A 13954-nucleotide genomic window follows, 5' to 3' on the forward strand; every position below is an offset into this window, starting at 1 on the left:
CACAGTGTACTGGTACTATGAGGAGCTGGACCATATGTTTGCTAGAGATTGCACTACTCAGCCATAGCATAGACTTTCTGACTGATCCTCCAAACCAGGATCTCATCTATCTAGTGAACTCTAGGGCAGACACAGTTGCAGAGATTCAGGAGCATCCCAAATCACAACTGGAGGATCAATCTAAACCACAGGCACAGATCCAAACTGTGGAGGGGACCAATTCCAGTGAGTGTGGAATGACGTATTACAATAACACTTTAAGGCAGGAACCTGAGGGGTTTGAACAATTTATTTCCAGGTACAGTAAAGGGTACCACAATGTTGGTCTAACTTCTCTCTGCCTCCTCTGTCTCACCCACACCTGCTACTCAGTGACGGCCATACCAGAGACTGTACAAACTCTCCATGCCTTTTTTCTATAAGCAAAAACACAAATGCCGCTTAAGCTTGCCATGTACTGTCCCACACCTCCTTATGATGGTGCTTATTGGTTTTTCTCCTGCCTCCCCAATCCCTTTTCTCTTACATAATGGCAGGACTGCCTGGTTAACCCACGAGACTATTTGAAGAAAGGCATCAAATACAAAGAAGAAACAAAATCATGGTCCACAGTTTCATGAAGTCCTCATTGTTGAGTGAATGCGAGTTATGTTACCTTGCCCAAATCATGCTACAGACATTTTCATAGAGAGATTTTAAAACATTTAACTAAATTATTATTAACATGAATTATTTTCAGAGTAGCAGCCGTGTTAGTCTGTATTCGCAAAAAAGAAAAGGAGTACTTGTGGCACCTTAGAGACTAACAAATTTATTTGAGCATAAGCTTTCGTGAGCTACAGCTCACTTCATCGAATGCATTAAGTGAGTTGTAGCTCACGAAAACTTATGCTCAAATAAATTTGTTAGCCTCTAAGGTGCCACAAGTACTCCTTTTTTATGAATTATTTTGTTTCAGAATTCTGTTAATTTTGCAGTGCACTTTATGCTGATTGGGGATGTTAAACATCAATTTAAGGCACAAACAGTGCTCTAATTTGGCAGGGAGATTGCAGAGCAATGCAGCTATCTCAGCACTGCCCATAGAGCTTGTTTCCCTTCCACTTCTGCAGCAACTCTAGGGGAATTATCCTAGCAAACACCAGCACAGCATATCTTTCAGATTTGTTCAATATCTTCTCAACAATCCTTTTCTCTCTTTTGGGGATGTGCATCAGGGTAACTTCCTCCAAAGTAAGAACAGCCTGCAGAAGTACATGTGCAATTACTAGTCTGCCACTGCTCCCCTCACTCCCAAACCTACTGCTATTCTATCAGCAAGCTGCAGAGGAACACATTCAGTTATTAGCAAGTACCCCCTTTACTAGCCACTTCCCCATCACTCATAGTCCACCTAGAATATACTATCCTGAATCCCAAACTGGCAGAACAGACACCTCCCCTCGCTATCCCCTCACACCACAGGCTCAAGGGACCCTATACAAAGGGGGAAGACTGCAAACATCTTACCATCTCCAACCTCACTGAGGACTGGGAAGAGCCTATGGGAATGGAATTTCAAAATCAATTAAAAAGCAACATTTTATCTATGTTGACATGGAGACTACAGTTTGGACAATAATTTGTCCATTGTCCTCTCTTTCCCCATAGCACCTACGGGGAGGGGGAGTGAGTGGGTGGAAAGGTCAGAGAAATGGGTAGCACATCAGACACAGGTGATGGAGAGGTAAAGAAACCTCCTGGAGCACATGGTCTTCAAACCTGAATTTGCACAGCTTTATGAATTTGAATATATTATTTTTACTGCTCACAATGTTCAATTTGGTGTATTCATTCCTGTTGAAAATGTGTTTGATGCAAGACTCAATCATCATGAATGTATTCATTCAAATGTGCAGCATCATGGTCACAATATCCACACAGGCACAATAAATACATATATCCCCATTTACATTTCAAACATTATCATGCAGCAGTTCTCACAATATCTTAAAAAATCAACAAGAAATATGGTAATATACACACCAAGTATGATTAAGTCTTTGCACCAGTGGACATATTCAAGAAGACATATTCAGTAATGCTGATCAGTGCCTTATGCAAAAGTACATGCATTTTTTTACAAATGGCATCTAAACTCGAAGTATGAACACACTGCCTCTCTTGCTCTGTGCCCTAGAGTAGTTACATCTTTTTGTAGAGGCCTCCAGTCTGGCTGTTCAAAACATTTGCCAAGTCTGGCCACCTGTTGCTAAGCCAGGCAAGCAAAGGGTAAGCCAAGTCTCCCAGAATGAGTGGTGGAATGGCATTGCCAACAAGGTCCATTGATACTATTGATGCAAAAGCTCCACTGGTCAATGGAGAAAACATTCTAGACTTTCTGAAGATCCTGGTGTCATGGACCTTTGTAGACCACCCCACATAAACACTGGTGAACTTTCCATGGTGATGAAACATGTCTTGCAGCACCATGAGGGTGTGTGGGGGGGGGAGAGGGACCTTTTCTGTTGATAGCCTTTGAGGCCTGATACGGAGGGTTAAGAATTGGCATGTGGGACCCATCAGTGGCTCCAGTATAAGTTGGGAACTCCAACAATACAAACCAATTAATTTCCTGTGCATTGTCCAGTCTTAAGATACAGTGGGATAGAACCTTCTGGATAATATTGCACACCTCTATTTCAACAGCCCAGATAGCTGATCTACCAACAATGAACTGGCTAACTACTGACAGGTTGTAGGTAGTAAAGTTGGCAAGCTTTCAGATGGTGATGGCCACACTCCTCTCTATGCTGAGGTATTCTTCTGAGTTCCTGTGCTAACTCTACACAGCTTTCTAAGAAAGTGGCTTCTGACATCCTGAAATTCTGCTGCCACTCATGCTCGTACCCAGTCTGCAGTGCTATACTTTCCCACCAGTCAGTACTTGTTGGCCACGCTCCAAAGTGGTGCTCCACCAAGGGAAGCTGCTTCAGGAAAAGTTGTGGAAGTATCTGTTTGATTTCAGCCTTCTCCTCCTCTGGTGGCCTTATCATCCCAGTTCTGAAGTCACTGCCCAACTTTAGATGTTAAAGCAGCTTGTTTATGTTCATCACAGTGTGGATTGTAGTGATCGCAATGTGTGCTGCATGTTGCGTGACAGTCCTTTGAAAATGGCATTGGATGGCTCTGAAAACCCTAATGCATTACAGAATGAAATGAGGAATCATGGGAATTTAATTTGACAGTAAACTCCAGAATTCCATTGCCTTCCAATAAGTATCTGAGTACTCAGCATGAAAAATCCCAGAATGCACAGAACACAGTGGCAGAGCAGTGCACCCTGGGATGTCTGCCCAGAATGCTGGTTGCTGATTTCAAAACATCACAGTGCCGTATGGGTGCAATGATATGAGGCAAAAGTACCTTAATCACAGGATAACAATGTGATGTGTGTGCACTGCTTGTGAAACACTTGTTGCAGATCACATAATGCAGATACACAAAACTCATGGTAAGTTTCAGGTGTAGACATGCCTTAGACCACTTTACTCCTGAATGAGAAAATCCACCTGGGGATTTAATGTGCTTTAACTTCCACACATTTGGTTGATTTGCCTTAACTTTCTTGACAGTATCCATGTAGACATGGCTTTGGTCTCATTTCTTTGCCCTTTTTCAGGTTTTAAGATGGTTTGTTTCATCTTCTTACTTTCAGTAAGTTCACCTCCTTTATACTGTTACACTCTCTCTAGCTTTCCCCTGCTTCATATTGATTTTATCTCTATTACCTGTTTCTGTCTGCCTGTTCTTCTTTTTTGCAGGCCTCTTTCTAGCCAGCTGTCATGAAATCGTAACTTTAACTTTCCATCCCCTTTTTGTAAAAGGAACATCACTCAAAACATCTTGCTGCTTGTTTGGATGTGCATAGTAATGAATATTTAACACTGTGTTAAATTCCGCCTTAACTTTACATAACTGTGAATCTTGCAACTTGCCAGAAATATCTTCTCTCTTTTTTATTTAAATACATGTTTTCAAATATAGTAAATGAGTTTTACATTCGAGCTACGTGCTACTTCAGCCAGTTGTTTTTTTCAAAATAATGGTTTCTCTTTTAATAGTTGATAGTGTATAATACAGTTGTTAATACGGTTTAATAAGGACTGTATACGGTATTAATGTTAGTTGCATGTTTTAGAGAAGACAGAAAGACAGGATATGCACATGGCATTGATTTGTAAACTTTTGTTGAGTCCTAATGAACTCAATGTAACTCGTAATTGACTTTCATATTCTTCTTTTAGGTAAAAAGAACATACTCCCATGGTACATATAGAGCTGGCCCAATGAGACAGATCAGCTTGGTTGGAGCAGTGGATGAGGAAGTGGGGGATTACTTTCCAGAGTTCCTTGATATGTTGGAAGATTCACCTTTCTTAAAAGTAAGGGGAAGACGGGAAAGGGGAGATATTCTTCCAAATACTCTATATCAGTGGTTTTCAACCTGTGGTCCACAGACCCCTGGGGATCTGCAGACTATGTCTAAAATTTTCAAAGGGGTCTGTACCTTTGTACCATATTAAAAAAAAGGTTGAAAACCACTGCTCTATATTAAAGTGAAAGAACTGTAATACTTATTGTCTCACAGGTCTGGTTGAACACCCATGTTGGCCATTCACCAGGCTCCTGTGAAGGCATCCAGCCATTGAGTCTCCAGGGTTTTTAAGCCTCGAGATCTGAACAGAGTCCAGTTGCTGTCCTTGGCACATACTCAGGTTGCAGATCTTCTCCCTGGCACCCACTCCTGAGAACTTTGACCATGTGGACCACTGCCCGGTCTCTGGAACTAGTGCTGGCTCCTGAGGCTTCCTCAGAACTTAAACACACCCTTTCCCTCAACTCCACCTGAAGGTTTGGCCTTCTGGTTTATCTCTTCAGGAGGGCACATGCTTAATACACGCAGACAAGATTGCACAAGATTCTGAACTACCACTGTTCTTTCTTTAATAACACAAGAAATATACATATCTATACAAAAAATAACAAACCCTACATGCATTCCTTGCCTCGGTTACCTGCCCCTTCCAGAGCATTCTTTGGGCTAGGGTCAGGGTTGTTTGGGGCCATCCAGAGTCCTTCTGTTTGCAGTGCATGGCTTGGGTTCTGAACCTTGGAGCTCTCTTGTGTGCCTGCCCCTCCCAGCTTGCTTCCTATGACCTTGGCCAGACTGTCCCCTTTTCCAACCAAACTTCCTGTGGGTCTCCCTCAGTCTTCCCCTTGTGAATCCTTTTATCACCTTTAAGTCCCTTAATCAGGTGACTTCTGGATTGACCTCAACAGGTGATCATGGACCTCTTTGCCAAGTGACTTCATTGCCAGGCAGTCTGTTTGCTGAGAAACCAGTTCTTCTAAGTGGAAGCCCCAAACTGTTATCTAGGATGTTTGTATTAGACTAGAGGACCATTTCGAGTTAACGACCCTCTATTGTCAGTCCTGTGCTACTGCCCGTTGGAACTTCAGTCTAACATGGAGGTAGAGGGGCAACAGAGAAGACTGCTTAGTCCCTGTATTCAGGATGGAGTTTTCATCTTGATAAAGATAGATCCAGAGAGTTTGTAATCTCCTGAATTGTTTAGAATTCATAACAGAGTGTTTCCCCAAGTCATCACACTTGCCTACATTCATTTATTTACCAGATCTGTTAACTTTTTTTATTTTACCAAATAACCCTCTTTTTTAAATGTATTTGAAAATAACTCTCATCAAAATGTGGATTGTTATATTTCCCATTAGTGTACATTGCCATGGGGGACGCTCTCTAGTCTAAAATTAGAAAGTCGTAAAGATAGCGATGATGGTCCCATCATGTGGGTACGTCCAGGAGAACAGATGATCCCTGTGGCTGACATGCCAAAGTCACCTTTCAAAAGGAAAAGGTATGTTGAGATTCTTAGCTTGGTGAATTATCTGGTTAGTTGTTTTAACCTATCCCTTATTTCACTTATCCCAATGGCTGTTGCTCTATTATAGCATAAATCTTATGTTTTATATAGCCTTTTACCCCCAAAGAAGAAACAAAATCACTTCTTAGTTTTAAGTTCTTCAAGGAAGGAAATGTGTTTTTTGTAAGCATTTGTACACCACCTAGCATAATGATGTGCCAATCCTGATTGGAGCTTCTGGGCTTTTGTAATAAATACTAAAATAGTAATTTTACAAACCAGACCATCTTTTCTTCACTCTCCCTAAAATGCAGCTACCTTGAGGTAACAGCATAAAGCAAAATTAAATGTGTTTTGGGGAAAAAGTGAAGAATGCTATATCCATATGAATGCTGTAGGTCAAATTTTAAGTAGGCACCACATGGTTACTCAAATTTAAATTTGGCCAGGATACTGGTATTAACTCCCCTATTCTTAAGTGCTTATGGACCTTTAAGTGCCATCGGACCTTTAAAAACTACAAGTGACAAAGACTTCTGTCTCATCTGAAAGATGGGACCTCTAACAGTACAAAGTCACCATAACATCATATTGGAGTACTGATTTAGATAATGACTCAAAATGAAGAGTGCTACCTACAGAATCAAACATAACTTCTTTTAGCATGTAGATTTTCCTTGTGGATTTCCCATCCAAATATTTTCCAGGTGGGACCCCTAGTTTGTAGAATCAGAATGTCCACCTAATGTGATATGATCTCTCACTATCAGCCTTAGACTAGCCATAGAATGATCATAGAGGATCTGTTCCACCTCATTGGTGTTGTCTCCTTTTACTCTAGCATCTCTAACAAGTAGTCTTGCAAATGTTTTCCTACCCAGTGCTGAAATGCGGAACAGAGCTATAATACACAACACTCAAATTGTTCAGTAGAATTTTAAACAAATGAATTTGAATGCACATATTACTTTTAGCATTTCATGAATGTTCTCTAAATGACTTTTGTACTGTTAATCATCCTGTAATCTGGCCAAGATGTTCTTATTCTAATATATGTGCATGCTGAAGGAAGACATGGATCCTGTTGAATGTAGAAAACTATAAACTTGAGCGTGGGGGAGTGTTAGATTTTCAGTTTTGTTTTGTTTTTTTAAACAGAACTACCAATGAAATAAAAAACCTGCAATACCTACCTCGAACTAGTGAGCCCCGTGAAATGCTCTTTGAAGACAGGACACGAGCCCATGCAGATCACATAGGACAAGGTTTTGAACGACAGACTACAGCTGCTGTAGGAGTGTTAAAGGCTGTGCACTGTGGAGAGTGGTAGGTGTCAACTGCTTTAGTCTTGTTAGACCTTTGAAAAATACTTGCATGAATTTCCATTTATAGTTGCTAGAAGGATCATCAGCTAATATGTTAATCCAGTTACTAGTATGTTTTGGAAATAAGTCATAACTATTGAATAAACTACATTTTTTCTTTTGTCTTAAGGAGCTAGGTATGCTGGGTACATTCTAATGTAGATACAACTTTGCAGTCTGGTGGAAACTAGAAAGAGGCCTCCCCTGTCTCAGTAACAGCTTCAAAAATACAGTTGTAAATTGTAGCATTCAGACTTGTCTTGATGTTTGTGAACCAGTATAGTAGTGGCTTGCCTACATTTTTGTCTGAACTGCACATAGAATCTTCTGGGAACATTTTTCTCTGTCTGTTTGGATAAAAACAAACATCACAATTCTGGTTCGAGGGAATGGTGGTGGAGGAAGTTTCATGGCATTTCTTTAGTGCCCCAAACAGTCTGAAACTCTCATATGTGATCCAGGGGATCAGCCCAGTTCAGCAGAAGCCATTTTTGCTTGGTTTATCCAAAAGAAAGTGCATTTTAGCTGGGTTCTCTCATTGAGCTGGAAAAGTGATAATTTGAGGGATTTTTTGGTCCTCTTAACTTCTGTCTCTGAGACTGGCATGTCGTGCTGTAGTACATTACCTTCTGTAATTCCTACTCAGTTACATAGGTGCTGGAACTAGGGATTCTGGGGGTGCTGCCGCACTGCCTGGCTTGAAGTGGTTTCCATTATATACAGGGTTTACAGTTTGGTTCAGTGGCTCTCAGCACCCCCACTATAAAAATTGTTCCAGCACCCCATCTCAGTTATTGAGAACACCCTTTTTATAGTTTGATTGGCATGGTTACTGAGACAAGAAATCTGATATTGCATCAGAGCCCAGACTTAATCCTTCTTTGGGTGAAATGGTGCAAATCTGTGTAACAGTGCATGAACCAGAACTTGTCTGTAGGTCTGTAATAAAGAAATTTCCCATGGGAGGGAACTGGGTCATTCAATTGTGAACCTTTTTTTTAAGCTTCAAGATCTGTAGTCTAGTTCCTGCAAATTCATGACCGTTCCACGTTTGACTTGGAAATATTGGCACCGTTCTATTAACTCATTCATAGTTGTGGTATTCTCCTTTATTGGTCACTTACAAGTTGTCATTTAGTGAAGCTGGATTTCTGTTGTCAAAAGATTGGATTTCACTTATGGCAGACTTTTTTATATCAGGCAGAATATGTGTACTTTCATATTCGAAGTTGAATGAAAATGTTTTCGATCTTTCATTTTTTAGTCATTGATCACTCTATAAACTCTGAGTATTGTTCTATACATATTGTCAAAGGCAAACAGATCGAAAATTACATTGATCCATAATTTATTCTATAGTTAGTCATGGACCAATTCCAAAAAAGCACTGCTTGGTTCAGGGACCAGTGATGATTGTTAAATGAAATAGGTTTCAGAGTAGCAGCCGTGTTAGTCTGTATTCGCAAAAAGAAAAGGAGTACTTGTGGCACCTTAGAGACTAACAAATTTATTAGAGCATAAGCTTTCGTGAGCTACATCGGATGCCGATGAAGTGAGCTGTAGCTCACGAAAGCTTATGCTCTAATAAATTTGTTAGTCTCTAAGGTGCCACAAGTACTCCTTTTCTTTTTTTAAATGAAATAGTATCTGCACAATGAGGACTGATCATGAATATACTGTTGAAAAGATTGGCATCTCCACATTCCATTGGAATAAAGCATGGAAAGCATTATAACCCTAGAACAGGGGCGGGCAAACTTTTTGGCCTGAGGGTTGCATCGGAAATTGTATGGAGGGCCGGTTAGGGGAGACTATGCCTCCCCAAACAGCCAGGCGTGACCCGGTCCCTGCCTGGATTTTCCCCCCCCCCCCCACACACACACACACACTTCTTGCCTCCTGACCCTCCCCCTCCCCCCAGACTCCTGTCCCCTGACCGCCCCTGGAATCTCCACCCCGACTGCCCCTTGCCACCCCATCCAACCCCTCCTCTCATTCCTGATTGCCCCCCCGGACCACTGCCCCATCTAACCACTCCTCCCTGTCCCCTGACTGCCTCCCTGGGATCTCGTCCCCATTCAACACCCCTGTTCCCCGCCCTCTGACTGCCCTCCCTCCCCCAACTCCCCTGCCTTTTATCCAACCCCCCCGCTCCCTGCCCCCTTACCGCGCTGCCTGGAGCCAGCCACGCACAGCTCAGCTCAGAGCACCGGGTCAGGCCAGGCTCTGCAGCTGCGCTGCCCCAGGAGCTCACTGCCCTGAGCATTGCGCCAGCGGCGCAGCGAGGTGAGGCTGTGGGGGACGGGGAACAGCAGGGGAGGTGCTGGGGAGTAGCCTCCAGGGCCAGGAGCTCAAGGGTCTGGCAGGAGGGTCCCGCGGGCCGGATGTGGCCCGCAGGCTGTAGTTTGCCCACCTCTGCCCAAGAAAGGGAAGAGATTGGACCATAAAATGTCATTCTGTTATTTTTATTTATTTTGTTCAGTTTAAACATTTTAGTGGTAGATTGTTTGTAGCTCTGGCAGATGACTAACTTTTTATACTGTCTGAACATTTTTAATATCAACATTAGCTTCCTGGTGTATGTGGTAGCCAACTTTGATGTGCTTGCTGATGATTAGATATCACAGCTGAAGTGAAATGCCTAGAAATAAGTGATTTTTAAAGCATGGTATCTTGTGGGCTGTGAAGTCTTAGGAACACTTTAGAATGACAGAACTTTCTGTTTTAATAAGAGTTGTTGGCCAGCTTCAATCTGTTCAAAAACTGCAACTGATGCAGAATTCAGCAGTGCCCTTATTAAGCAATGTTTCCTTCCTTGAGCCTATTAAACCTGTGCTCTGCACTGTGCATCTGGTTTCTGAATTAATTTTAAGATGTTGATTTTTTTACCTATAAGCTCTAAAAGGCCTAGGGTTTACCTGTGTAAGACCTTGCCTCTTTCCCTATAACATAATGCTTCAATGGCAGGATTACTGGAGGTACCTGAGCTGGAGCCCTTTGGGTTGATCTACATAGCATTTTGGAGTGAGTCTCTCAGACCAGGTCAATAAACTTGAGCTGGCAGGATTTGCTGGATAGACAGTGCTTTGAGTTGCAGCTCTGTCTGGAACTTGGGCTCTGAAGCCCTCCTCCTCCCTACGCTTCAGAGCCCGAATTGCAACTTCAAAGCACTATCTATACAGCGATTTTTAGCACTAGTGTCAGTCCCGCTAATCCAAATCTGTCTGGGCTGGAGGCTTGCTCCAACAGTATGTGCAGACCATACTCTTAGATAGTAGGGAGAGGGGTTGCTGGCAGAGCATTTTGGAATTTGCTTCCTTCCTGAAGGAAGGCTGAGTTTGTTAGCCTTCAGGGTGTGCTGAAAGGCCCACGTTTTCTCCTTTGCCTACGAAGCATTGAGTGTGGGGCAGAGCTAGGCAGTGGTGATGGGGATTGTGTGTGGTGAGTGATTAATTTTAGTTATATTTGTTGTCACTATGTCTGAGTTGATTTGGGAATTTAGAATATGTATTTTAGTGTATTTTTAAAAAACTGTCGAGCACCTAGAGCAAAAGATGGATGCTCTTTTTTTGTTGTAGTTAGAACATATTTATCTTGATTTATACAAATCATGGGTAGTTAGTGATTGTGGAAGCAAAGAAGGTTTTAAAGGCATAGGATTAATGTTTGTTCTTACAATGACCTTTTGCCACCCTTTATTCAAACTCTCAAAAATACATATTTGGTGAAATTCAACAAATCTACTTCATATAGTCCAGGAAAACCACTCTGAGGTCATGGGATCACGAGATTTGGAATGTCGTGATGACAGCTTCTGCCATCTCTTTACTGTGCGTTTAAAAAATTGTGTCCCAAAGGGCAAAAATCTATGTGCACAGAAATCTCAACTTGCATCTATATGGCAAGGACAGGGGAATATGAACAGTAAAATACATAGTTATGCTATTCCAAAGTACAAAATGATATGTAAATTGCATGATTTTTTCTTTTTTTATTTAAATGTATTGCAGTTTGTTTCTACCGTTTGGATGCATTATAATGCTATCTACAGCCATTTTTAGTAGAAGTTTTAAGGTGTACATGCTTGTCCTCTGTTCTGTAGTACAGCCAAGCTGGAATGTGATTGGAGAGAGGAAGAGCTCCTGCCCTGTAGAATACCTTTCAACTCAAGGGAAGGTACGCAGGGCAGGATGCTAAGAGACCATGGGATCTAAAGTCACCCTTTCCTCACTGACTACTATGGTACTCCTAAGGGCTTTCTGCACCAAAAAATTAAAAATTCTTTGCACAATATTTTAAAATTCTGCAAGTTTTATTTGTCAATAAATAAATGCAGAGGCTCCAGCATGGCAGTGGGGAGCACAGACCACTGGCCACACGAAGGTAGGAGATCACCCTGAAGCTCCCCCACGCCCAGGACGTGGACTCCGCGGTGAAGCTACACCCGACCCTGACACAGCACAAGGAAACACCCTTGGGCTCTTCCCTCTGCACCAGGTGTGGGGCAGGCAGGCTCAACCTGGCAGGATCAAAGTGTGGAGGTGCTCAGTGTGGTGAGATCCAGGTGTGGGGTGAGAGGATTCTGTGTGGGACAATCTGGGTGCAGGCAGCTCAGTGGGGGGTCTAGGTATGGAGGGATCTGGATAAACAGAGGCCCGTTGAAGGGGGACGGTGTTCCAGGTGCAGGGGCAATGGGACTCTGCAGGGGCTTCCAGGTGAAGGTGGTTGGGGCTCAGCAGGGGGTGGGGAGGGTCTGGATGCTGCGGGGAGTGGGGCCGTGGGGGCGGCTCTGGGTGCAGCTAGTTGGGGATCTGGATCCGGGGGCTCAGGGTGATGCAGGGGGTGGGGCATTAGGGTCGTGATTTGAGTGCATGGATCTCAATGGGGGTGCAGGGGTGGGGGTCCAGAGGTAGGGGATCTGAGTGCAGGGCAGCTTCAGATGCAGGGGCTGAGATTCAGTGGGGTGGGGTTCAGGTATGGAGGACTAGGGGGGTTCTGGATGTACCGGGTGAGGTTTGGCAGCATTGTCTGGATATGGGAGGTCCAGATGTACAGGGGTTGGAGGAGCAGTTCCCCATACAGTGACCCCTCCCACCACAGCTGAGGAGCAAGGAGGGGGGGCAGGAAGCAGGGGAGAATGCTGAGCTTCCTGCAATGGGGGGGTAGGTTTTTGGGGGTGCTCCTTGCAGGGGAAGAAAGAGTCCCATTCTCTCCTGCCTCCAGCCCAGCTAGGACTAGTAGCTGATCCTGGCTCAGGGTAGGAGCCACTGGCTGGGGTGTCCCCAGCCCCATGGTGATTTACCTCTCCGCTGGGTGCCTGAAACAATGTATCTGAGCTGCTAAGGAGTAGTGCTTGACTGCTCTTGCAGCTTCCCTTTGTTTCCCTATCAGTCATTTTTCTGCAGGGAAGGAAAAAATCTACGGGGGACATGAATTCTGTGCATGCGCAGTCGTGCAGAATTCCCCCAAGAGTAACTATTGTTTTATTTCAGAGTAGCAGCCGTGTTAGTCTGTATTCGCAAAAAGAAAAGGAGTACTTGTGGCACCTTAGAGACTAACAAATTTATTTGAGCATAAGCTTTCGTGAGCTACAGCTCACTTCATCGGATGCATTTGGTGGAAAATACAGTGGGGAGATTTATATACACACACAGAGAACATGAAACAATGGGTTTTACAAAAACTAGACAAGCCATTTACAACACACACTTTGCTTCTCTACAAAAGAAAAAGGACACTAAGGTATCTAAACTACTACATGCCACAAGGGGCCACAACAGTGGTTCCCGTAACCCACCCAGCAATATTCTATCCAACTATACTCTTAACCCAGCAGAAGAATCTGTCCTATCTCGGGGCCTCTCCTTTTGCCCCTCCACCCCCACGAACATGATACAGTTCTGTGGTGACCTAGAATCCTATTTTCGACGTCTCCGACTCAAGGAATATTTCCAGCACACGTCTGACCAACATATTAACCCACAGAGACCTTCCTACCAACACTACAAAAAGAAGGATTCTGGGTGGACCTCCTCCTGAAGGTCTAAACAGCAGACGGGACTTCTATATAGAGTGCTTCCGCCGACATGCACAAGCTGAAATTGTGGAAAAGCAGCATCACTTGCCCCATAACCTCAGCCGTGCAGAACACAATGCCATCCACAGCCTCAGAAACAACTCTGACATCATAATCAAAAAGGCTGACAAAGGAGGTGCTGTCGTCATCATGAATAGGTCGGAGTACGAACAAGAGGCTACTAGGCAGTTCTCCAACACCACTTTCTACAAGCCATTACCCTCTGATCCCACTGAGAGTTACCAAAGAAACTACAGCATTTGCTCAAGAAACTCCCTGAAAAAGCACAAGAACAAATCCGCACAGACACACCCCCTAGAACCCCGACATGGGGTATTCTATCTGCTACCCAAGATCCATAAACCTGGAAATCCTGGACGCCCCATCATCTCAGGCATTGGCACCCTGACAGCAGGATTGTCTGGCTGTGTAGACTCCCTCCTCAGGCCCTACGTTACCAGCACTCCCAGCTATCTTCGAGACACCACTGACTTCCTGAGGAAACTGCAATCCATTGGTGATCTTCCTAAAAACACCATCCTAGCCACTATGGATGTAGAAGCCCTCTACACCAAAGATGGACTACAAAC

General features: G+C 43.6%; 1 protein-coding gene across 5 annotated transcripts in view; it reads left to right on the top strand.

The window, feature by feature from the left end:
* RSBN1L (round spermatid basic protein 1 like) overlaps positions 1 to 13954 on the top strand; it is a 110258-nt gene that overhangs the window by 77656 nt on the left and 18648 nt on the right. For 3 of the 5 annotated variants that reach the window (XM_038402940.1, XM_038402950.1, XM_043497602.1), the window contains 3 exons: positions 4287 to 4424; positions 5776 to 5918; positions 7083 to 7250. In XM_038402940.1, coding sequence (XP_038258868.1) covers positions 4287 to 4424; positions 5776 to 5918; positions 7083 to 7250 — 449 coding nt within the window. The remainder of the gene's footprint in view (positions 1 to 4286; positions 4425 to 5775; positions 5919 to 7082; positions 7251 to 13954) is intronic. The other 2 variants (XM_043497607.1, XM_043497619.1) reach the window with 1 other exon arrangement.

The sequence above is a fragment of the Dermochelys coriacea genome, chromosome 1 (genome assembly GCF_009764565.3).
Source record: "Dermochelys coriacea isolate rDerCor1 chromosome 1, rDerCor1.pri.v4, whole genome shotgun sequence".
Taxonomy (NCBI): domain Eukaryota; kingdom Metazoa; phylum Chordata; order Testudines; family Dermochelyidae; genus Dermochelys; species Dermochelys coriacea.